This window comes from Schistocerca nitens, chromosome 4, assembly GCF_023898315.1.
Source record: "Schistocerca nitens isolate TAMUIC-IGC-003100 chromosome 4, iqSchNite1.1, whole genome shotgun sequence".
In the NCBI taxonomy this organism is placed as follows: Eukaryota; Metazoa; Arthropoda; class Insecta; order Orthoptera; family Acrididae; genus Schistocerca; species Schistocerca nitens.
The window spans coordinates 319,170,322-319,195,111 of record NC_064617.1 but is presented as its reverse complement, the minus strand read 5'-3'; the positions used below and the strand labels follow the sequence as shown (position 1 = coordinate 319,195,111).

At 43.9% G+C, this 24,790-nt stretch overlaps 1 protein-coding gene across 1 annotated transcript in view; it reads left to right on the top strand.

The window, feature by feature from the left end:
* LOC126252771 (sialin-like) overlaps positions 1-22,093 on the top strand; it is a 114,587-nt gene extending 92,494 nt beyond the window's left edge. Inside the window, exons 8-10 of the mRNA XM_049953698.1 lie at positions 1,836-2,077; positions 15,573-15,693; positions 21,924-22,093. Coding sequence (XP_049809655.1) covers positions 1,836-2,077; positions 15,573-15,693; positions 21,924-22,045 — 485 coding nt within the window. The 3' untranslated portion in view covers positions 22,046-22,093. The remainder of the gene's footprint in view (positions 1-1,835; positions 2,078-15,572; positions 15,694-21,923) is intronic.
* Positions 22,094-24,790: the final 2,697 nt, after the last annotated feature.

Sequence of the window (24,790 nt, the reverse complement as noted above, 5' to 3'; positions counted from 1 at the left end):
TCATACGAAAGGGTACAACAAGTGCCCGGAGAACTTTACTGGCAAGCCTTGGAAGAAAGACGACGTAGTTCTCTCGAAATTCGTTTGGTAAATTCAGAGAATCTGTATTCTAGGTATCTGTACGACCATTATGCTGCCAGCAACGTGTATCTCGCTCTGGGGTCCCGATAAAAAGAACAGAGAGATAGGACAAAGTCAAAGGCATACAATCACTTGTCCCTCGTCCAAAAAGCGAAAATGGAATAGGAAATAAAATGTATAATATTAATACTTCGTATCTTCCGACGTGCACTGTACAATAGGTTGCGCAGTGCTTATTTACAAAAAACTTTGTTTTCTGCCTTACGGCAGGTCTGGTTATGGGGGAAGCCTCGTCAGAGAGGTCCACCGCATGAGCGTCTAGGGAAGTGATTCCAGTGGTGGTTTCCCTTTGCCTTCCACTGATGATGATGAAACGATAATGAGGACAACACAACACCGAGTCACTGAGCGGAGAAAACCTCCAACCCAGCCGGGAATCGAACCCGGGCCCCTTAGCGTGACAGACCGCCGCGCTGACCACTCAGCTATCGGGGCGGATGCTGAGAAGGGAGTTCCAGGGTACAAAGAAACACAGCAGAGGAAAGGAAATACTCTACCAACCTGACTATAACAGATGTAGAAGGTGACCAGCATTCCATCTCTTGGCACTTTGGGACCTAGTCAGCAAGTTGCCGAAGGCAGATCAAAGCTGCACTGCTGGAATTTCTGCGGTTTCATCCGAAATGTTCTGCTGCAGTTCTTGAAGACTATGAGGGGTTTTGTGATACAAGTTAGATTTGAGGACTTCCCACACAAAGAAATCGAACGCCCACAGATCAGGTGACCTGCGCGGCTAGCTAGGGCCGTGACCAGGCCGACCTCTGCTAGAATCTCTGTCAGGCGTGAAGATTGTGTCACTGTGCTCCAGATTCGGCCGGCCTTATGGGCAGTTTGCTCCATCCTGTTGGAAGTAATTGTAATTGTAATTGTAATTTTTTCCTCCTCCGTTAATGTAGCCACAAATGGTCGACCAATCGTATCTTTATTTGGTCCATCCTGTAGACATGTATTAGAGAGTCGTTTTGCATCACTTTGTGGGGTATTTAAAAATTCTGAGAGCGTACTCTCTTAGAAGAAACCATCGACATATTGCTTCCTCCTAAGTACGTCCCGTGAAAAACTATGAAGGTGAAAGTAGAGAGATTCGCGCCCACAAAGAGGCTTACCATCAATCGTTCTTCACGCGAACCATTCGCAACTGGAAAAGAAAAAGGGGTTGGTTCACAAGGTTCATTCCACCATACGTGATAATGGGAATTACGAAATATAGATGTGGCTTTAGATACGGAATCTGACTGCACCTGAAAAGCACAAAGCCCAGGTGAATGAGTATATCACTGGTAAGGGGCGCACTGGTCTTCAGAAGTCTACTTAATATCTCATCATATCCACTCTACAGTGGTTTAGTGATTAATTAAATGTCTGTGTTGATTCTTTCCTGGAGCTGCATGTGACATAGTTGTCTTAGAACAATTTTATAATTCCTTCCTTGGCCTAAAGCATCTCCCATCGTATACATTGAGATATGTTTGGTCACCAATTTATTCGTCACTGTCCTCCAGTAACTGCACTTGTTTCTTTGTGGAATAGAGTGCAGATTGCGTGGGGGGAAACTCACAATTACAAATCCATCCTGTCTTTAATTTCATATCATGACACTTAGAATCTATGCTGACAAAACGAGTTTGGTTTCATTCTCAGTTTTCAAAGCCAGAGTCACTTGCAGCTGTGTAACCAAAACAATTCGTGTGCAGGTACTCTGGTGCCAGCCGCTACAATGATCATCGTAGCGCTGGTGGGTTGCGATAGCACCGTCATCATTGCGATGTTGGCACTCAGTGGCTTCTGCACAGCCACCGACTTCACGAGCTCCTACCTCAACATGCAGGCAATCGCCCCTAACTACGCGGGCACCATCGTCGGCATCGTCAACATGTTCGCCAATCTGACGGGCATCGCAGTCCCTTACATCGTCGGTGTATTCACCAACACAAACGTAAGTAAGCTCTACTGGGGACAATACACGCAGCATTTCAAAATGATTCATTATGCTATATGCAAAGGTCACTCAACAAAAGACCGGAAATGTGTTCCAATCTCTTAACAGATTCTTTAAAAAAACGACACTTATTTATTTTTCAACGTAATTATCCTCTACTTCAATCCACTTATGCCAGCCCTGGACAAGCTTCTTAATTCCACGTGCAAAGATTTCTTGGGGTCGTGTACTTAACCGTAAGGCAATGCTGCCTGGACTTCATCATCAATGAACCTCGATGTGTCGAAAATGCACCCAGCTTTCATCTCCCATTACAATACGGTGAAGAAATGCCTCCCCTCCAGCCTCATATTGTCGCAAAAGCACCCTGCACAAGTCCAAGCGTCTTTCTTTTATTTCTGATGTCAAATGTTTTGGAACCCACCTCTCACACACTTTGTTGAACATCAACACTTCCTGAACAATATGATAGGCTCATCCGAATGGCTCAAATGGCTCTGAGCACTATGGGACTTAACTTCTGAGGTCATCAGTCCCCTAGAACTTAGAACCACTTAAACCTAACTAACCTAAGGACATCACACACATCCATGCCCGAGGCAGGATTCGAACCTGCGACCGTAGCGGTCACGCGGTTCCAGACTGTAGCTCCTAGAACGGCTCGGCCACCCCGGCCGGCCGGCTCATCCGAGATTAATTGTTGCTGCAATATCACTGGCCGCAATACGCCCATTTTCCCTTATCGACTCATCAGTTCTCGCAATGTTGTTCTCCGTGACTGCACAGACAGAGCATCCTGGGCGTGACGGCCGGCCGAAGTGGCCGTGCGGTTAAAGGCGCTGCAGTCTGGAACCGCAAGACCGCTACGGTCGCAGGTTCGAATCCTGCCTAGGGCATGGATGTTTGTGATGTCCTTAGGTTAGTTAGGTTTAACTAGTTCTAAGTTCTAGGGGACTAATGACCTCAGCAGTTGAGTCCCATAGTGCTCAGAGCCATTTGAACCATTTTTTTGGGCGTGACGAATCTTCAATACTTGTTACACTCCATTTGAATTTATCTGCCCGCTCGTGAACTTGTGTTCGACTCAAACAGCTTTCACCATTTTGCAGTGCCATCAGACGATAAGTTGCGATTGGTTTCAACCCTTCAGCTAACAGAAATCTAACGACTCTCTGCTGCTCCATGTTGGTGAAAACCTGCAAAGGTGCTGCCATTTTGTTTCACTGATTCCCATCATCCCGGTCGCGAGACAGGCGTGCCAGGCCTTTCTGATAATACACTGACGTTCAGAAAAAACGAAACACCAAGACAACTACAGATAGGACGTTCATATTCACAGGTCATGTGCATTAGTATGTTCTGCAGAAATGATTAGCATTTCAGTCAACTCTGTTTAATATGTGTCCTGCTGGCTAGTTCGCACAGGGTCCGCCGTGGTCCCACATAATTTGCTCCATACGTGATGGCATTGATGTATATAAGACGCAAATGCGGTCATGTGGTATGTCCATACAAACTGCTTTCACCTGGTTCCAAAGTTCATCTGTGGTGGTTGGTATTGGGTCACAGCACTGCACCCGTCATTTCACCATACGCCACACATTTTCGATTGGCGACAGGTGTGGTGGTCTGAGGGGCCAGCGCAAAAGGTTGACATTCTGTGACACCAAAAGTGCACGTGTTCGTGCAGCACCATGTGGTCATGCCTTGTCTGACTGAAAAATGGCGTCTCGGGTGACGTGCTGAGAGGGTATGGCTACAGGTTTCAGGATGTCACTCACGTAGGTCACACTGCTCACAGTGCCCTGGACGCATTCAAACTGTGATTTGTGGATGAGCCCAATTGCACCCCACAACATAAGGCCTTGAGTTGTCTTGTGCGAATGCAGTGACTGTGATGCCGCGGCCCCTGCCTGCGGCGACAAAAATGCGGCCATCACTTTCAAACAGACAGAACCTGCTTTCGTCCGAAACCACTATCTGATACCATTCCTGTCCCAAGTGATGTCATTCCACACACCATTACCAGTTATCATGTTTCTGCACATTAGTCAAAGGTAGGCGGAGAAGTGTCCGACGCGCACATAACCCATTCCGTAGTAAACAGAGACGGATTCTCAGCCCTGACAGGGTACAATGAGTTGCACTGTTCGATTGGATTGTTGCACCAGATCTGAGGAGGACGCAGATCTGTCCTGCAGTGTCATTCCGACGAGATGTCGATCTTCTCGTAGAGGGGGGGGGGGGGGGGTCTGGGTGGTGCGACCTAACCCATCTCGTCGTGTTCTATACCCTCCCATTCTGCACACATCTGTTGCACTGCCGGAACACTTGGTCCAACACGAGCAGCAATTTTCCGGATGGGTGCATCACATTCTCTCATGCCAATAATGAGCCCTCTTTCAACCACACTGGTTTGACGGTCAGGTTCGCACATACGTCTGGGAGGGATCCTGCACGTCTGCTCAAGTCACACTGCTCTGTTACCTTAGGTTTATAGCGACACCGAGAGCCGCAAAAGATTCAAATGGCTCTGAGGACTATCGGACTTAACATCTGAGGTCATTAGTCCCCTAGAACATAGAACTACTTAAAACTAACTAGCCTAAGGACATCACACACATCACAAGATTCGAACCTGCGACTGTAGCAGTCGCGCGGTTCTGGACTGAAGCGGCTAGAACCGCTCGGCCACAGCGGCCGGCACCGAGAGCCGCAGACACATTTTACATGTAGGCGGCGTTGCGTCGTTACATCGATGTTCATCTCGAACCCGCGGACCGACGTGGTTCAGATGCTAATCATTTCTGCAGAACATAGTAATGTACATGTCCTGTGCTAATGAACGTCATTTCCCTAGTCGTTCAGGGTGTTCTGTTTTTTATAAACATGAGTTTAGTTCTAGGACACCACCATAAAAAAGCAAACAAAGACAAACTTTACTGAAGTATTATAATTTTTATACAGTTTTTCCAGTTATTTACTGAATGAACCTCGTATTCTAGATGAAAGACGAGAGAAACCTGGGATGCATTTTAAGTGACGTTTAGGACTGCAGAGCTTCTCTTTCCGAAAGAACTTTCCGATTGTACAAGGGTATACGTTTTACATGCGAGGACATGCAACTGCGTAGTACTTTTTACAGTTACATCTAGGAGCAAATGTTTCATGTAAGAGAAGGTCGGGTAGTGTCGGACAAAAAACATTTTTGAAAATTACAAAAGTGTCTGAAAAGTTCGGTAAATCGTCTCAGATACAGCACACTTCCGACATCGCTTCTAAAGCTGTTTGAAACTGCCAGCAAACCCTTCTTGTGGAATCACTCGAAGGGCCATGATCACGTGCAATCTGCGAAGCATTTGCCTTTCAGGGCTAATTTACGATGGGGAACCAAAAAGAAGTCTGCCAGTGCCAAATATGGAAAATAAGAAGGGTGTTGAAAAATATTATCGTTGTGTCGAGCGAGCAGGTTGAGCTGACAGACGTTACGGATATCCAACAATGCGTGACCACGGTGCTTCGAGTAATTCGGCGAGAAGTTTCGCTGACGGTTTCCAACCAATGTGAGAAATGTGTTTTAGCTAATGGTGATTACTTTGAAGTACAGTAAAGGTATTTTGTTTGTATCTCTTGATTCTTTTATTTTCTAGAATCACTCACCGAACTTTTCAGATCCAGCTTGTACTGGAACATTCTTCACACTAAACAATGCCCTGATACGTTACTAACTACAGTTATAAAACTAAATGACATAAGTACGTTGACTTTTTAATATCTTGTTGCCCTTTTTCATTCACAAGATGTGCACGATGGCGGCGCGAATTGTCGTCCATGAAGACGAATGCCTCGCCAGTATGCTGTTGATATGGTTGCACTATCAGTCGGAGGATGGCATTCACGTATCGTACAGCCGTTACGGTGCCTTCCATGACCACCAGCGGCGTACGTCGGCCCCACATAGTGCCACCCCAAAACAGCAGGGAATCTCCACCTTGCGGCACTCGTTGGACAGTGCGTCTAAGGCGTTCAGCCTGACCGGGTTACCTCCTAACACGTCTCCGGCGATTGACTGATTGAAGGTATATGCGACACTCATCGGTGAAGAGAACATGATGCCAATCCTGTTGTTGGGCCCATCTGTACTGCGCTGCGTGGTGTCGTGGTTGCAAAGATGGACCTCGTCATGGACGTCGGAGGAGAAGTTGCCCATCATGCAGCCTATTGCGCACAGTTTGAGTCGTAACACAACGTCCTGTGGCTGCACGAAAAGCATTATTCAACATGATGACGTTGCTGTCAGGGTTCCTCCGAGCCATAATCCGTAGGTAGCCGTCATCCACTGCAGTAGTAGCCCTTGGGCGGCCTGAGCGAGGCATGTCATTGACCCTGTCTCTCTGTACCTCCTCCATGTCCGAACAACATCTACATCTACATCTACATTTATACTCCGCAAGCCATCCAACGGTGTGTGGCGGAGGGCACTTTACGTGCCACTGTCATTACCTCCCTTTCCTGTTCCAGTCGCGTATAGTTCGCGGGAAGAACGACTGTCTGAAAGCCTCCGTGCGCGCTCGAATCTCTCTAATTTTACATTCGTGATCTCCTCGGGAGGTATAAGTAGGGGGAAGCAATGTATTCAATACCTCATCCAGAAACGCACCCTCTCGAAACCTGGACAGCAAGCCACACCGCGATGCAGAGCGCCTCTCTTGCAGAGTCTGCCACTTGAGTTTGCTAAACATCTCCGTAACGCTATCACGCTCACCAAATAACCCTGTGACGAAACGCGCCGCTCTTCTTTGGATCTTCTCTATCTCCTCCGTCAACCCGATCTGGTACGGATCCCACACTGATGAGCAATACTCAAGTATAGGTCGAACGAGTGTTTTGTAAGCCACCTCCTTTGTTGATGGACTACATTTTCTAAGCACTCTCCCAATGAATCTCAACCTGGTACCCGCCTTACCAACAATTAATTTTATATGATCATTCCACTTCAAATCGTTCCGCACGCATACTCCCAGATATTTTACAGAAGTAACTGCTACCAGTGTTTGTTCCGCTATCATATAATCATACAATAAAGGATCCTTCTTTCTGTGTATTCGCAATACATTACATTTGTCTATGTTAAGGGACAGTTGCCACTCCCTGCACCAAGTGCCTAATGCTGTAGATCTTCCTGCATTTCGCTACAATTTTCTAACGCTGCAACTTCTCTGTATACTACAGCATCATCCGCGAAAAGCCGCATGGAACTTCCGACACTATCTACTAGGTCATTTATATATATTGTGAAAAGCAATGGTCCCATAACACTCCCCTGTGGCACGCCAGAGGTTACTTTAACGTCTGTAGACGTCTCTCCATTGATAACAACATGCTGTGTTCTGTTTGCTAAAAACTCTTCAATCCAGCCACACAGCTGGTCTGATATTCCGTAGGCTCTTACTTTGTTTATCAGGCGACAGTGCGGAACTGTATCGAACGCCTTCCGGAAGTCAAGAAAAATAGCATCTACCTGGGAGCCAGTATCTAATATTTTCTGGGTCTCGTGAACAAATAAAGCGAGTTGGGTCTCACACGATCGCTGTTTACGGAATCCATGTTGATTCCTACAGAGTAGATTCTGGGTTTCCAAAAACGACATGATACTCGAGGAAAAAACATGTTCTAAAATTCTACAACAGATCGACGTCAGAGATATAGGTCTATAGTTTTGCGCATCTGCTCGACGACCCTTCTTGAAGACTGGGACTATCTGTGCTCTTTTCCAATCATTTGGAACCCTCCGTTCCTCTAGAGACTTGCGGTACACGGCTGTTAGAAGGGGGCAAGTTCTTTCTTGGTTCACTCCGAGACTCCTGGACACTCTCCTTGTTGAGAGCCCTTCCTGGCACAAAGTAACAATACGGACGCGATGGAACTCCAGTATTGATCGTCTAGGCATGGTTGAACTACAGACAACACGAGCCGTGTACCTCCTTCCTGGTGGAAAGACTGGAACTGATCGGCTGTCTGACCCCGTCCGTCTAATAGGCGCTGCTCATGCATGGTTTTCCACATTTTTGGATGGGTTTAGTGACATCTCTGAACAGTCCAATGGACTATGTTTGTGAAACAATATCCACAGTCAACGTCTACCTTCAGGAACTCTGGGAACCGGAGTAGTGGAAAACTTTTTTTGATGTATGTAAATACCTGAGTGTAACAGTTTATTGGGATATGAAATGGAATGATGACATAGGCTGCGGCGTGGGTTAAGCAGGTGGTAGACGGGTTTCTTGGTAGAATATTGGGGAAATGCTATGTCTGAAAAGAAGATTGCATACAAATCACTCGTGCGACCCGTTCCACAATATTGCTAAAGTGTGTGAGACCTGTACCAAATACCACTAACAGAGAATAATCAACTAAATGTTGAACGTATGCAGAGAAGGACAGTACGAATGGTCACAGGTTTGTTTCATCCGTTGGAGAGTGTCACGGGGATGCTCAAGAAACTGAACTGGCAGACTTTTGACGATAGACGTTAACTCTCCCGATAAAGCCTACTTGCAACGTTTCAGGAACAGGTTTCAAATGATGGCTCGAGGAATATACTGAAACCCTTACGCCCGCATCTCGTGGTCGTGCGGTAGCGTTCTCGCTTCCCACTCCCGGGTCCCCGGGTTCGATTCCCGGCGGGGTCAGGGATTTTCTCTGCCTCGTGATGGCTGGGTGTTGTGTGATGTCCTTAGGTTAGTTGGGTTTTAAGTAGTTCTAAGTTCTAGGGGACTGATGACCATAGCTGTTAAGTCCCATAGTGCTCAGAGCCACTTGAACCATTTTTTTTGAAACCCTTATGTATCGCTCACGTATGCATCGTGAGGATAAGATTAGAGTAATTACTGCACGCACAGACGCATTCAAACAATGATTCATCTCGCGCTCCATTCGTGAATGGGACGACAAGAAACCCTAATAACTGCCATGCACATCACGATGGTTGCCGAGTGTAGATGCAGACGCAGAAAGTCAGATCTCGGACATATCTAAGTGCGCGATTCCTGTAACTGCTTTTTTTCCGCTATAAAAGTATGTACTCAAAATATTTCCTCGGGAAACGCAGCAAAATGCAAGCAGAGAAATAACGATATTTACGTAAAGTTACTCTGCAGACTAGAAGGAACATGCGCTATCAGCAGTTGTGGTTATCTAGCGCATAGTGCACGACACATTATGGCTTGTCTTCACCGGCAGTTTTGAAAATGTTAGATTGGACTCGGGAGACTTGTACGTTGGCTGACCAGTTCACCGGATTTGACTTTCTTAGATTTCTTTATTTGGGCAAGTTGAAAGATACGGGACAGCAGGAAAAATATCAGAAGTAAAAAAAAACGTGGATAGAGGATGAAGAGCGATAAAAACATCCAGGACTGAAAGAAAATCCACAGACCAATTACTAGAAGAAATTAGCGACAAAAGAACATTAAAATTTTACATAGAAGAAAAACTAATTAAATGACGCCTAATTACATATATCAGATTCATATAACACACATTACAGTATTACTTAATCAAAGTGGAACGTATTTAATTCGGTAATTTACACAAAATTGTACAAGTACCGTATTTCATTCCCGACGCATTCAACATAATTTTATACGCCAAGTTTTTGTATAAAGCGGAACGTGCCCAATGCAGAAACGGAATGCAAATGTTAAGTGTGAATCAGTAGTTCATTGTATAATGTGGAAAAGAGTTTATACAGTACTGCTGCTTTACAGCATACATTAGTTACTCACGACTCTACAAGGATGTCGTGCTGTTAGCAGAAGCACTCGCAGTCGTTTGCTGACATAGCCCATTAACGCAAAATTTCACCGCACTGTCCTAATGGATAGGTTCGTCGTACATCGCAAATTAATTTCTGCAGTTATTTCGCGCAGTGTTGCTTGTCTGTTAGCACTCACAACTCTACACAAACGCCGCTGCTCTCGGTCGTTAAGTGAAGACCGTTAGCCACTGCGTTGTCGATGGTGAAACGTTATGCCTGAAATGTGGTATTCTCGGCACATTCTTGACACTGAGGATCTCGGAATACTGAATTCGCCAACGATATCCGGAAAGGGGAGTGTCCCGTGCGTCTAGCTCCAACTATCATTCCGCGTTCAAAGTCTGTTAATTCCCGTCATGCGGTGATAATCATTTCGGATACCATTTCACAAGAATCACCTGAGTATAAATGACAGCTACGCCAATGCATTGCCTTGTATACCTTGTGTACGCTATACTGCCGCTATGTGTATATGTGCAAATCGCTGTTCCGTGACTTTTGTCAGCTCATTGTGAAACCGATATCAATTTTTAAGCGTAAGAAATGAATTCTTGAGATTCGTGTGACTGGCAGAGCTCAGAGTGTATATAACATAAAAAGCTCTAACTTCAGGTGACATAGACTTCACACTATGATGCTGTCAACAACCTGTGGTTCAAAAAATCTTGAACTGTTTCAAATGGTTAAAACGGCTCTAACCACTATTGAACTTAACATCTGAAGTCATCAGTCCCTTAGACTTCAGAACTACTTAAACCTAACTAACCTAAGGACATCACACACATCCATGCCCGATGCAGGATTCGAACCTGCAACTGTAGCAGCAGCACGGTGCCGGACTGAAGCGCCTAGAACCACTCGGCCACAGCGGCCGGCTCTTGAACAGTTTCTCGAACCCTATGCTGAGTTGAGTTATTGCACATATACGCCAAGCACTGGAGATACAAGTCAGAATGTTGGTTCCATATGTATACCATATATGAGACCATAACGTTTCTAACTCACAAGGTTCATCAGTGTACAGTTAAATGATAACTTTTCTTTATTTTATAACCAATAAGCCCACATGGAGGAAAATGAAACCAGCTATCGACTCGTTCTCTTAAGCCGCGCGCAGCACTCTGAAATTTTTTCATTATTTATGAATTGCTCAATCACTTCTGTTATTTCGTAAGTGCTATTAAATATTTCGTATGTAATGTGTATTGCAAGTTATGCAAGAGTACTGCTAGCAATTGCTTCTAAAACTTAAAATCTTTCATGGTGTAAGTCGACAGCTGAGCGATCCACCTTCAGTGTCAGTGTGATGTTTCAAATTTGCATTTACACCAAAGAGCAGTCATAATATCATTTTATGGAAATGAGTCCGCCTTGGTCATTACAACGAACGTTTTCCTGTACGCAGCAGAAAGGATACATAAAATTCTTTCTACTCCCTGAGCAGAGTGGTACGAAGTGCTGATTTAAGCCAGCAGACAAAACGCACCTTTCGAATTCCTGTAGGCTGAAAGGGTATCACAGAAACTGTGAGGCTCTTCAGATGTCCATATCCTGCTGCCATTAGTATCTCTCCACAGTGAATCGACGACTGTTAAGCTGGTAACTGACTTTCACGGTTGCGGCAAGAATACAGGATCATTCTCCTGCTTCCACTACGTTGCTTCCATCACACAGCGTGCAACACACGAGAAACACAAGGCACCTGATCAGAGGAACTTTCATTCATCAACGCCATCTACCATGGCAAGAATGCTTCCCGACACATATTCGTAGGACCTTTTTTACTCCATTTGGAGTCAGGAATCCGTCCCTGCAGTTTATCTGTTTTGTTAATGTTCACCCTGTTTTTTCTCCGCAGTGAATTACGAATTCTTTCAAAGACCAACGCGTCGCCTCCCACCCCTGCCACTATCATCTCAAAATTCTTGACAAGATCTTAAAATTCGCTGATCCAATTCTTCAGTTCTTTAAACGGGAATGCTGTTCCCTTCGCTTTTGTAGTTGATCGCAGCCAAAAGCCTGTGGTACTGTGCTCAGTTGATCTTGGAGGCCAAGGCACAGGTCCCGCTCGACCTATAAATCTTGCAGCATTTTGGTACGTTACATGTCGTCTTACATTAGCAGCAAAATGTGTCAGTGGTTCATTGCACATGTATCACATTCCCCAGCCATGGGACATGACTCACATTTGAGTTCATTTAGATGCCATTCACCGAAAAGTTTGCATTTCAAATACATGTGTACTAACTGCGACAGTATTTCATAGTAAAGTCGGTGGACGCTCGTAACTACACATACGCATACGGCTCGTTAGCGACCTATGTTCACTGGAACGATTTTGCTTCTATCATTGCATACTTTCACCCCCGTCAGTGATCACCCTAAATACTCGTAGCGCAATATGGTTAGTGTTCTGTTGGTTTCATATTACGCTACCGATTGTTAAATCGCACATAGCTGGGGACTCACACTAAAAACGTTTCATCTCAATGTGGTAAATGAGGCATAAACTCGCCTTCGTAACTGAGGTTGCTAACACTCTGTAGAATGATGATGCTCAGCTGCTTAGAATCCTGTTGGCGCATGAAATTGTTTGCATTAGAGTTTGACTCGAATCAGGTAGGAGCATTTCTGGTCAGCAGGTTGTATGCAGATATCCAGAGCTAAATGATAAATTCATCTGCTGTAGCTCATGGAATTGTGATGGCGGGTCATCCATTGGTTAAAAATTTTGTATTCATAGGCAACGTCGTTCTATCGGAGGAGCAGCGGGTTTCATCCTATCTCTTCTCTCCTTTGTAGGGTCCTGGGAAGCGTCGACCTTTACAGTGAGTGGTAGATCAGTCATTCTTCCTATTTGTCAGGATGGCGTTCGGTTCTCCCACATGGGCATTGTGGTTTCGGCGGGTTGCGAGAGCAACAGGAATCTTTTGGAGGTGAAGGTGGCTGCAGCAAAACAGACGGCGTTAATTATTCCAGCAAGCTGTGCCTGATACACGTGTGAGGACTTGTTCAGCGGCGCAACATGCCTTTGGCCCACGTGTCTACGTATCAGCGTAGCAGATGCCCCTGAAGGTTAAACGTGACGCTGGGAGTCAGCGCGCTGGCTATATGCTGAGTGGGACCAGAGGCCAGCTGAGATTAGAGCGGCCTAGCTGAGGGCCTTAACGACTATGCTTGGCACAGTCGGCGGTGTTTAAGCAAAGATTGCGGCATGGAGGCAGGCTGACACACCGACTCGAACTCCAGACCTGGGCTGCATGCCTTTAGGACAGTAATTGGAACACAGCGTCCAGAACGTCCTCACTTCGTCTGTACCACAACACCCTCATAGTCATCGGCTGGCGTACTTAAGACCTTCGCAGAATGATGATGATGATGATGATGATGATGATGATGATGATGATGTCCTCCTCGCCGTGTCCGGCGACAGCGACTCCGTCAGTGGTTTAGTCTGTATTGTGGCGGGCTCGGAAGTGGCTCGCAAAGCCGAGCTTTGCTTTGAAGATCCGCTAGCACGAAGAGCATTACAGTTGCCCAGTAGAGTTATACGTATGGATGTAATTAGGCTTAGGATTAGGTTTGTGGAGCTTTCGTTTACCGTCCAGGTTCTTTAGGCGGATATGCTCGAATTGTTCCTCACTCTTGTGTACAGTTGAGCGCCACTCTGATCTGTGCAATGCAAGCTCCTCCCAATGTTTGCTCGGAATGCCACAGGCTGTGAGGTGGCGTTTGATGGTGTCTTTATATCGCAGGTGTTGGCCACCTTGCCGCCGCTTTCCACACACGAGCTCTGACAAGGGAACCTCCCCATCCCACCCCCCTCAGAATTAGTTATAAGTTGGTACAGTGGATAGGCCTTGAAAAACTGAACACAGATCAATCGACAAAACGGGAAGAAGTTGTGTGGAACTATGAAAATATAAGCAAAACATACAAACTGAGTAGTCCATGTGTAAGATAGGCAACATCCAGGTGTGTGTGTAAACCCATGAGCGCCGTGGTCCCGTTGTTAGCGTGTGCAGCTGCGGAACGATAGGTCCTTGGTTCAAGTCTTTCCATCGTGAGAAAATTTTAATTTTTTATTTTCAGACAATTATCAAAGTTCAGGCACTCACATATAATCAACTTCGCTCTCCAAAATTCCAGGACTTGTTCAGATTTGCTTGGACATATGCAGGATTTGACGGTATACACACGGAAAATTTTGAAAACGTTAAAAACATATGTTTTCACAGAGTACAGGGAAAACTGTGCGACTGTGAAACCGTTGCATTCATTTGTTGCAGTTTATGTGAGAAACTCTTATGTTTCACACTTTTTTGGGAGTGATTATCACATCCACAAGAAAACCTAAATTGGGCAAGGCAGAAGAATCTTTTTACCCATTCACCAAGCATACAAGTTAGGTGGGTCGACAACATATTCCTGTCATGTGACGCACATGCCGTCACCAGTGTCGTATAGAATATATGAGACGTGTTTTCCTGTGGAGGAATCGGTTGACCTATGACCTTGCAATCAAATGTTTTCGGTTTCCATTGCACAGGCACCTCCTTTCGTCTACTAATCGCACGGTTTTGCGGTGCGGTCGCAAAACACAGACACTAAACTTATTACACTGAACAGAGACGTCAATGAACGAACGGATAGATCATAACTCTGCAAAAATAAAGAAAGTAAACTTTTCACTCTAGGGAAGATTTGAACCAAGAACCTCTCGTTACGCAGTTGCTCACGCTAACCACGGGACCACGGCGCTCCTGAACTCTGACTCTCCTAGATGTTGCCTATCTTGCACATGGAATACTCAGTTTGTATATTTTGCTTAGTTTTTTCGTGGTTCCACACAACTTCTTCCTGTTTTCTCGATTGATGTGTGTTCAGTTTTTCAAGGCCTATCCACTGTGCCAACTTATAACTAAATCTGAGGGGGGTGCGATGGGGAGGTTCCCTTGTGAGTAGAACACCGCTTTGGGAAGTTTGCTGTCATCCATGCGTATGATACGGCCACTCCATCTCAGTTGGTGTTTCATTAAGAGAGCTTCAATGCCAGGCAGTTTCATGCGACACAAAATCACCGTGTTTGGAACACGGTCTTCCCATTTCATGCGGAGAATTGACCTCAGACAGCGAAGATGAAAGGTGTCTAGCCTCCTAATGTCAGCTTTATAACAGCACCAGGTTTCCGAGGCGTAGAGTAAAGTTGGTAATATTATTGCTTTGTAGACCGCAATTTTAGTTTGTAGTCTGAGATCACGTGGTTTCCATACTCGGTGATTCACTTTGCCGAAAACTGAGGCTGCATTGGCTATACGAGCTGCAATTTCTGTTGTCAGGCTGTTGTCGCTTCTAATTTGGCTACCTAGATATTTGAAGTGTGACAAATGTGATATTCGCAGAATACTCAAGTCATAAAGCTGATCCTTCAGAGAGAGCCTCAGAAATTTAGGTATGATTTACTTCCTGGTGCAAGTTTTTCAACTGGACCCCGTTTTGGTTACTTGCATGTTCCGATTTCAGATGTATTACTTGTCAGTAATTGTGATAAATGCATTTTATAACATTTTGAATTATTGAGGGACACGAAACAACAGAGGTCCTAGCACCCTGTTTCCCACATTAAAACTGAGTTTATTGTGTGGCATGCGTGATCTTGTTTTTAATCTACAGCAAACGCGGGCGGGTTGGAATGCCGTCTTCTACCTGTCAGCTGCAGTGTCCACCGTATCGTACTTAATCTACGCTGTGTTTAGCACCGACGAAGAGCAGTCGTGGAATGAACCACCACCCGGTAAGTAATGAAACAGGAAGATCAGTATCTTTAATTTAAAGTAACTTAATTTATTTAACCTGTGGGATTATGGTCTTCCAGTCCACTCTTACACTGAGCCAGGACTTAACACATACCATAATTTTTACGTGAAAGTTGTTTAAAGAATATATCATTTTCAGATCACATATTAGCAAATTTGATATACGATTTCAATTTATTAATCCCATTTGTAATAATAGGATTGTCTGAGAAATAGATAACAATAATATTAATGATGACAATAATTACAGTAGAAGACGCAAAATGCATTTACTGGTATACAAAAGAGTTTTTTGACAGCGAGGTCTGAAAGAGAGGAAATCAGATAGGCTGCACCAGAATGAGGCTTTTGGAAATGAAGAAGGTCTGGAGAGAAAGAACGGTAATGGGATAAAAGTTGTGTACAGAAGAACGGCTGTCATTATTGTTGTTTTACTGTATATGAAATTAGATATGCGGTGTTAGTGGTACAGGTACAGATGTTTTGATCATTGGTACCTTCATACGCATCCACTTGCAAGTCAGTTGTTTTTTTCTCCGTGTGTAAGAGTCTTTCCGCAACACATCACGTAGCTTAGTACCTGGTTTTTACGTACGCTCGTAACTCGGCTGCCAAGTGTTGAGTGCATGTCAGTATAGACACTTCAACACGTGGCCTGCTGCCCAGGGGAAAATAAACATTAAAATCTTTCTTACACCTTTGTACTTGGAGATACTAACCAACCTAAAAAAAAAAAACACTCCTCGTAATAGCCATAATTTTTAGTTGTTCAAAAATGTGTGTGAAATCTTATGGGACTTAACTGCTAAGGTCATCAGTCCCTAAGCTTACACATTACTTAACCTAAATTATCCGAAGGACAAACACACACACACCCATGGCCGAGGGCGGACTCGAACCTCCGCCGGGACCAGCCGCACAGTCCATGACTGCAGCGCCCGAGACCGCTCGGCTAATCCCGCGCGGCAATTTTTAGTCTGCAAATGAAGTAAATACAGGATGTCCTGAAATTAAAGACCTTTTTTTGTAGAAATAGTGATGGTACTTGCAGTGTTTGCTGTTGTATCGGTTTATGAGTGATTACTTTCAACATGTTCACCATCAATATCGGGACACACTTCCCATTTTTCAGCAGTGGCGCAATACAAATTCTGAAGCATTACTTGTGTTATGACAGCAGCAATTTGTATAATGCAGTTCCTGAGCTCCTGAGCTCCTGGTAATGCGTCGGGCCAACACACGTTCTTTGATAAATCCCCGCACAGAAAACTCCATCGGCGTAACGTCAGGGGAACATACTGCCCACGGCAAGGGGCCTGCGCGTCCAACCCATCTCCCGGGGCACTGTGAATTCAGGAACGTGCGAACATCTAAGGCACAATGACATGGAGTACCACCTTGCTGAAACTAAACAGTATCCCGACGCCCATCCTGGATAAGCGGTTGCAACAGAAAATTTGTGTGCTTGTGTAGATACAGTGCTCCACTTACAGGTTTTTCAGCAAAGAAAAACAACCCGTAAACCTTGTCACACGTGATGCCCATCCAAACATTAACCTTAGGAGAGTCTCCAAAGACTTCAATATGTTCTACCGGTGATACGTTAGCCCAGATAACGCAGTTATGCCTGTTAACATTTCCACGGATGAGGGAGGTCGCTTCATCGATGAATAAGATATGATTCAGGAGGTTGCGCTCTTCAAGTGCAACGAGAAAGTCCATGCACATGGCTAAATGCTCTGCAAAATCTTCTTCATGTAGATGATGGAGAACCTGCAGGTGATACGGCTTCTTCTTTAGGGTAAACTGGAATGTTCAATTCCACTGACAGGCATCGCAAAGATTTTGAACTCCTTTCGTGGGACGTCGTGATGGCTTCAATCCTTTCGCTAGAGATTGACGCACGTCCTTGTCTAGGCTCTTTTGTCAGCGATCCAGTGCGTCTAAACTTGTTTACCAATGTGCGGATTATTTTATCAGTGGGACCATCGTGGTGGAATTTCCGGTGAAACCTCGTCCGAATGTCGTCGTATGACGACCTCCGTAGCCTCCAAAGCACAATAGCCACCGCCGACCGGGCTGTCCGAGCGGTTCTAGGCGCTACAGTCTGGAACCGCGCGATGGCTACGGTCGCAGGTTCGAATCCTGCCTCGGGCATGGATGTGTGTGATGCCCTAAAGTTGGTTAGGTTTAAGTAGTTCTAAGTTCTAGGGGACTGATGACCTCAGAAGTTAAGTCCCATAGTGCTCAGAGCCATTTCAACCACAATAGCCACCTTCTCTTCTACAATAAACATGATTCACATGCACCCTGTAAACAACGAAACACTGTTAGCGTGAGATTAATGCATGGCATTAGGCAACGAAGTATATAAAATATGTTAAATGTACCAGCAATGATCTACCACATACACACATGAAGTATGTATATGTTCGAAATAGAAGCGACTCAACTTGAATATGGCTGTAAAATGTTCGGAGATAAGTGAACACTCAGATTTGCAGACACCGGAGATTTGTGGACACAGCCTCCCCTCCTATGCCCTGCCATGCACTGAATGGGTAGTTTGTCCCCTCCCCAGGCCCTGGTTCGCTGCACTTTGCTCCTCCTTCGACTGTAAACGAGCGGATGTTCTCAACGGAATAAGGAAATTTCCGTCGGATTCTGGGACTCTCGTAGGTCCCACGTTTTCATTAATGGAGACACGATCTCCAGGCCGTCAGTTGCAGTTCTCACGACCAGCGATCCCAAATCGGGTGGTGTCCGCAAATGACCGGCAAACTCGGCTGTCCGCGTATCTCCCTATCCGCATGATGAAAGAAGAAATAATTATATCCCGAATGCATGCCCGAAAGCGATGGAATGTTCCGAATGTTGGTTCCTGTTACTGAAAACTACGTACAAAGGCTGGCTGAGTGACTGAGGGCGACAGATAGCATTATACTCTCATGAGGGCGCGTTTTTCTGCTGTGTAGTTCTGGCAAGAGACTTAGGGTCGAGGAATTATGTCATATCTTTTTTTCTTTATACCATATCTGCATGGGGTCGGCATGTTAATAATCGGAATTTGCAGTGTTGATGATAGAGGGTAGTCTGATGCCCTTCCTGTCGCCATCCCTTTACCCCCAGGGACGGAATTTATGTATCACAACTGTTCGCATGTAGTGTTATCCACGTAAAAGTGTGCGAACATTTTCTAAATGTTTGCGAATCGTGTAACGTAGGTGAGACGTGAGTACTAGCACGGTATTCACCTAGATGGATGTGGAAAACCGTCTAGAAACTACATCCATATTGGCCAGTACAAGGGCCCTTGTCGTTAATGCGCCAGGCGGATTCAATTCCGAGCCACACCAATTCTCGTTTCCCAGACGTGGCGTGCTAACACGCAAGGCTATCCAGATGGGTCATATGACTATAACTTACATATTCATAATACAGTAAAGAAGTCGATGTGGGAATCTTTGATGATGACAAAGCACAAATGAACAAATGCTCAACCGACGACTTTTTTCGTTTTCACGCCGAAAGAGCTGGACTCATACCTCGACTTTTTAAGCGTTTACTATCTTTTGGTCTGACAAACCGTTTATGTCATTCTTCCACCAAACGCGTTCTCCCAATGAACGGCAGAAACGCTTCAGGCATCCTCCGTCGCCGTTGTTCTGTTACTATACTAAAATGAAGAATATACATAAGTGATTTTATTTCCCACTCGACACATTCTTGTGCTACTCACAAGTAAAATAAACTTTGTTCAAAACTGAAAAATTCGGATAAATGTAAATGTCGTGTGACTAGGGCCTCTATAATTTTTACTATCATAACACTACAAATGTCGAATGTCAAATGAAAAACATAAATACATATATACAAGAAATGTTTTGATGGTAAGAAGCAAAAAATGTTACGGAGTTACACCACAAATATAATGAGCAGATTGTAGACGCTGGAGTTTCTACTACGTTCACCAAACATGTACACTAAAAGCGTACTTCATTAACTAATTCCCCTTTCGTCTCTTTCGGTATGGTACCTAATATTATCGTTGATTTTCATCTCAGCCAAAGTTGATAATGCATCAGAACTACGAGGGCGTGATCAAAAGTAATAACTCCGGATTTTTTACACGAAACCTCTTAAAGCTTCTTAAATAAAACAAACATTATTAACATTCTACATCTTTATTCTTCATGCCTTCATATTTATTTCTAAATATAGTCACCACGGTACGAACACATTTCTCCCGGGGAGAGACGAGTTTGTTGATACTGTCACTGTTGAATGTTGGACTTTATTCACAGAGCCACAACGTCACTTCTGCTTCAAACGCTTTATCACTCTCAAAATGAAGCTTCCCAAGGTTTTCTTTAAGTTTTCGAAACAGATGAAAATTAGATGGAGCCAACTCGGAATCGTCTGAGGGATGATCGGTAACAGTGAACCCAATGTGTCAGATTGTTGCAGTGAGTGATCTGGCATTGCCGTCCTGAAGGAGAGGCTGCTCCACATGTGGACGAAGTCTTCGAATTCCTATTTTCAGTTTCTCACATAACGATATAGATACGTTAAACACCGCCATGTTATTAGCTACAAGCAGAGGGTTGCAACTTTCATTAGGGAAGTGAGAATAGTTGACCGAGTAATACACATGACATATAATACACTACTGGCCATTAAAATTGCTACACCAAGAAGAAATGCAGATAAACGGGTATTCATTGGACAAATAGATTTTACTAGAACTGACATGTGATTACACTTTCACGCAATTGGGGTGCATAGATCCTGAGATATCAGTACCCAGAACAACCACCTCTCGCCGTAATAACGACCTTGATACGCCTGGGCATTGAGTCAAACAGAGCCTGGATGGCGTGTACAGGTACAGCTGCCCATGCAGCTTCAAGACGATCAAGAGTAGTGACTGGCGTATTGTGACGAGCCAGTTGCTCGGCCACCATTGTCAGACGTTTTCAATTGGTGAGAGATCTGGAGAATTTGCTGGCCAGGGCAGCAGTCGAACATTTTCTGCATCCAGATAGACCCGTACAGGACCTGCAATATGCGGTCGTGCATTACCCTGCTGAAATGTAGGGTTTCGCAGGGTAGTGGCACGGGTCGTAACACATCTGAAATGTAACGTCCAATGTTCAAAGTGCTGTCAATGCGAACAAGAGGTGACCGAGACGTGTAACCAATGGCACCCCATACCATCACGCCGGGTGATACGCCAGTACAGCAATGACGAATACACGCTTCCAACGTGCGTTCTCCGCGATGTCGCCAAACACGGATGTGACCATCATGATGCTGTAAACAGAACCTGGATTCTTCCGAAAAAATGACGTTTTGCCATTCGTGGACCCAGGTTCGTCATTGAGTACACCATCGCAGGCACTCTTGTCTGTGATGCAGCATCAAGGGTAACCGCAGCCATGGTCTCCGAGCTGATAGTCCATGCTGCTACAAACGTCGTCGAACTGTTCGTGCAGATGGTTGTTGTCTTGCAAACGTCCCCATTTGTTGACTCAGGGATCGAGACGTGGCTGCACGATCCGTTACAGCCATGCGGATAAGATGCCTGTAATCTCGACTGCTAGTGATACGATGCCGTTGGGATCCAGCACGGCGTTCCGTATTACCCACCTGAACCCACCGATTCCATATTCTGCTAACAGTCATTGGATCTCGACCAACGCGAGCAGAAATGTCGCGATACGATAAACCGCAATCGCGATATGCTACAATCCGACCTTTATCAAAGTCGGAAACGTGATGGTACGCATTTCTCCTCCTTACACGAGGCATCATAACAACGTTTCACCAGGCAACGCCGGTCAACTGCTGTTTTGTGTATGAGAAATCGGTTGGCAACTTTCCTCATGTCAGCGCGTTGTAGGTGTCGCCACCTGCGCCAACCTCTTGTGAATGCTCTGAAAAGCTAATCATTTGCATATCACAGCATCTTCTTCCTGTCGGTTAAATTTCGCGTCTGTAGGACGTCATCTTCGTGGTGTAGCAATTTTAATGGCCAGTAGTGTACCTTTATCGTTGTTGAGAATACAGGTGAAAATTCGGAGGCATTATTTTGCAGCTTGCCCTCTTATATTATCCGCCACACGACTAAATTATAAGTCATTATTAAAAAAACTGGAGCGATTAGCAATAAATGTGTTATGTTACTTTTGTCATTTCTTTGTTTCAGAAACAGAGCGCAGAGCGAACACCACTGAAGGAATCGAGAACGCAGCATTCGATGAAGGCGCAACGCAAGTGGTTACCGAAGAAATAACGCAGAGAGGTCATCGGAGAAATGTAATACCTTAGGGGCCATTCACTGGACAATGAATTTCCAAGAAAAGGCTGATGAACAAATATGAGTTGTTTATTACACAAATCGTCATCATCAATAACTACTTGACATCCACTGTATGGGCTTCCTTCATTTACTTCCGTGTTCTGTATCAACGTCTATACTTCGCAAACTACATTGTACTTGTGTACCACTACCATTTCTCCTCTCTCCTGTTCCATTTGTGAATGGTGACCGGGAAGTGTGACTATAGAGAAGCCACCGATGAGCTGGAATCTTAAGTTTCTCATCATGGTCATTTCTTGGGATGTATGTGAAAGATGTTGCCTGACACATCTTGAAAGTTTAGCAGTAAACCTCTCCATAGTGCACAATGCCTATCTTGTAGTGTCAGTGACTGGAGCCTGATGAACACTTTGTTGCTCTCTTGGTCTAGGTAAACGAATCCGCGACGAAACGCAGTTCTTATCGTCTTTGAATCTTCTCCGTCTCCTTTATTAAGAGTCTCAGACTGTCGATTGTTCTATGAGCTACCTGCTTCTTGAGAAAATTACATTCCGTAAGGATTCTTCCAATAAACTGGACTTGCATATGCTTTCCCTACAATCGCTGCCGTCAGCTACTCCCTGATATTTTATGGTTCTTAGTTTTTCCAGTGCTTTATCCCTAATAAAGTAATCGTACAACAGAACAGGTCATAGAAAAAATATTTTTGATTTATTTCGTTAGGAGACAGCTCGACGTTGCAGTTTTTTGGGCATTGAAGGCGTTTCTGAATCCGTTTTTTTCTATAATATATAGTCTTGCGTCACACTGTGAGTCTGTTATATATCGAAAAACAAGCAAAACAATTTGAATGAAAAATAATTGTAATTTTTCAGTGTGAAAAAAAGTTTCTTACTGAAGCATAAACATTAAAACGCTTCTTCAACAACTAGGAACCAACTGTCCATTGGCTTATATTTCATTTCTCTCTTCTCATATAATACCGTTTTTTCTCACATTAATTGCCTGTCCCATGTGTTGGTGAAGTGACTAACAATGGTCTCCAGTCGTATTGTTATTTCAGCCGTCCTGATACTGTATTTTTACCAACTGTTGATATCTTGTTCCCATTGAGAGTACCCAAATTTTAAGGAGAAAATTAAAGGTGAGTGTTATAAAAATGGCTCATCAAATAGGCTTAACTTTATTTCATAATGCATATACTTTTCTTCTCAGCACAGTCAAGTCCTTTCACATACACTCTCTGAAAGCTATTACGTAATGTATCTATGCAATGCAAGAGGGAGATGAATTATTCTGTAGTGGAGGTTCAAACAGGCAAAGCAGAATCACCGGACTTGATAATTGCTTGGTTTCGGTTAGGAAATCAGTCAACAGGGTTGTGTGGCGCGTCACATCCAGGTTAAGCAACTCGCTAAGGCTTTGATAGTGCAATTCCACATAATTTTGTGGATGCTGATGATGACTTCTACCCTCTGTTACAACACTGCGCCAACTGTTAAAGCTTAACGATTCATCTAATTTTTTGTCCGGAGAGCTTAGGTCTGGATCACAACAAAAAACTGAAATACGTAGCTCAATATACTATGGAACACCAGTAGTTTTCAATCACATGTTCATAATACATACAGAACATACAGCTTAGTTTCAGTTTCGTAATAAAATTACGAAATATAGCTTACATTCTCAGTTTATCTCTCTTCCACTTCCACAACATTTAGCTTGTAGTCACAGTTTACATCTTTTCTTTACAGGCAACATATTCGAGCAACACGTTACGTTAACATATGATACATCTGTAATATTGATTACAATTTCAGTCTTTCCTCTTCTATTTATTAAACAGAAATATAGCTATCAAAATTAATATGACAAAGTCCATTATTTAAATCATCATCTTTACCCATAACTAGAAAATTGTACACATTTTTACTCCATGCTCATTTACACATTTCGAGGAACGGATGAAAAGTCGTATCATGGTTAATATGATCGCTAAATATAAGCCTAATTAAGATTTTTTTTAAAGAATACTCACATTAGCATCATATCTAATTAACGGTTTCTGAATTTTGCTACACATTTCATGTTGATAAAAATCTGTCTACACATTAATAACAACACATAGAAAAGTATGCCTTCATATGATTTTCCTTATTATAAGCAATGTCATAAAAAAATAAAAATTGAAACGATAGTGCTTCTTTAGTTGGCCTTATATCCTTCTTTCTTGAAAATGTGAAACAACCAATAGCATTCAAATTCTCAGATACCTGTGCTAGACATTTATATGTGTATTGCTGAAGAGATTTGCAGTAAATACATAAGATAATCAGTCTGAGATCATTTTCAAGAATGAGAAGAAAACCATTCGTTTTTCCACAATTGGAAGGAACATGTATAATTCATCTAATTGTATCTGGAAATAGACTGCCATGATTTCAATTTAATGGGTGTAATCCGTTTTCGTAAGTAATAGAATTAATGGGAAGTTGACAGGCATGCTTTCTGGATCACATCTTCAAACACACTGTACCATCATGTGTTTTAACATGGTAAGCCAGAGCTTCTTTGTATGCAGGAGGAAAGTCATATTTCCTTATTAAGCTTGGGTCCAATTCAGATCCTCTCTTTAACCAGATCTGCAGCATGCTAAAGGTTATTTTAAAATTTTCAGCAGCCTTCCTAATCGATAAACTTCAACAGCACCTTGTTTTGCTTTTTTCAGATCTTCTTCAGTCCATTTATTTATT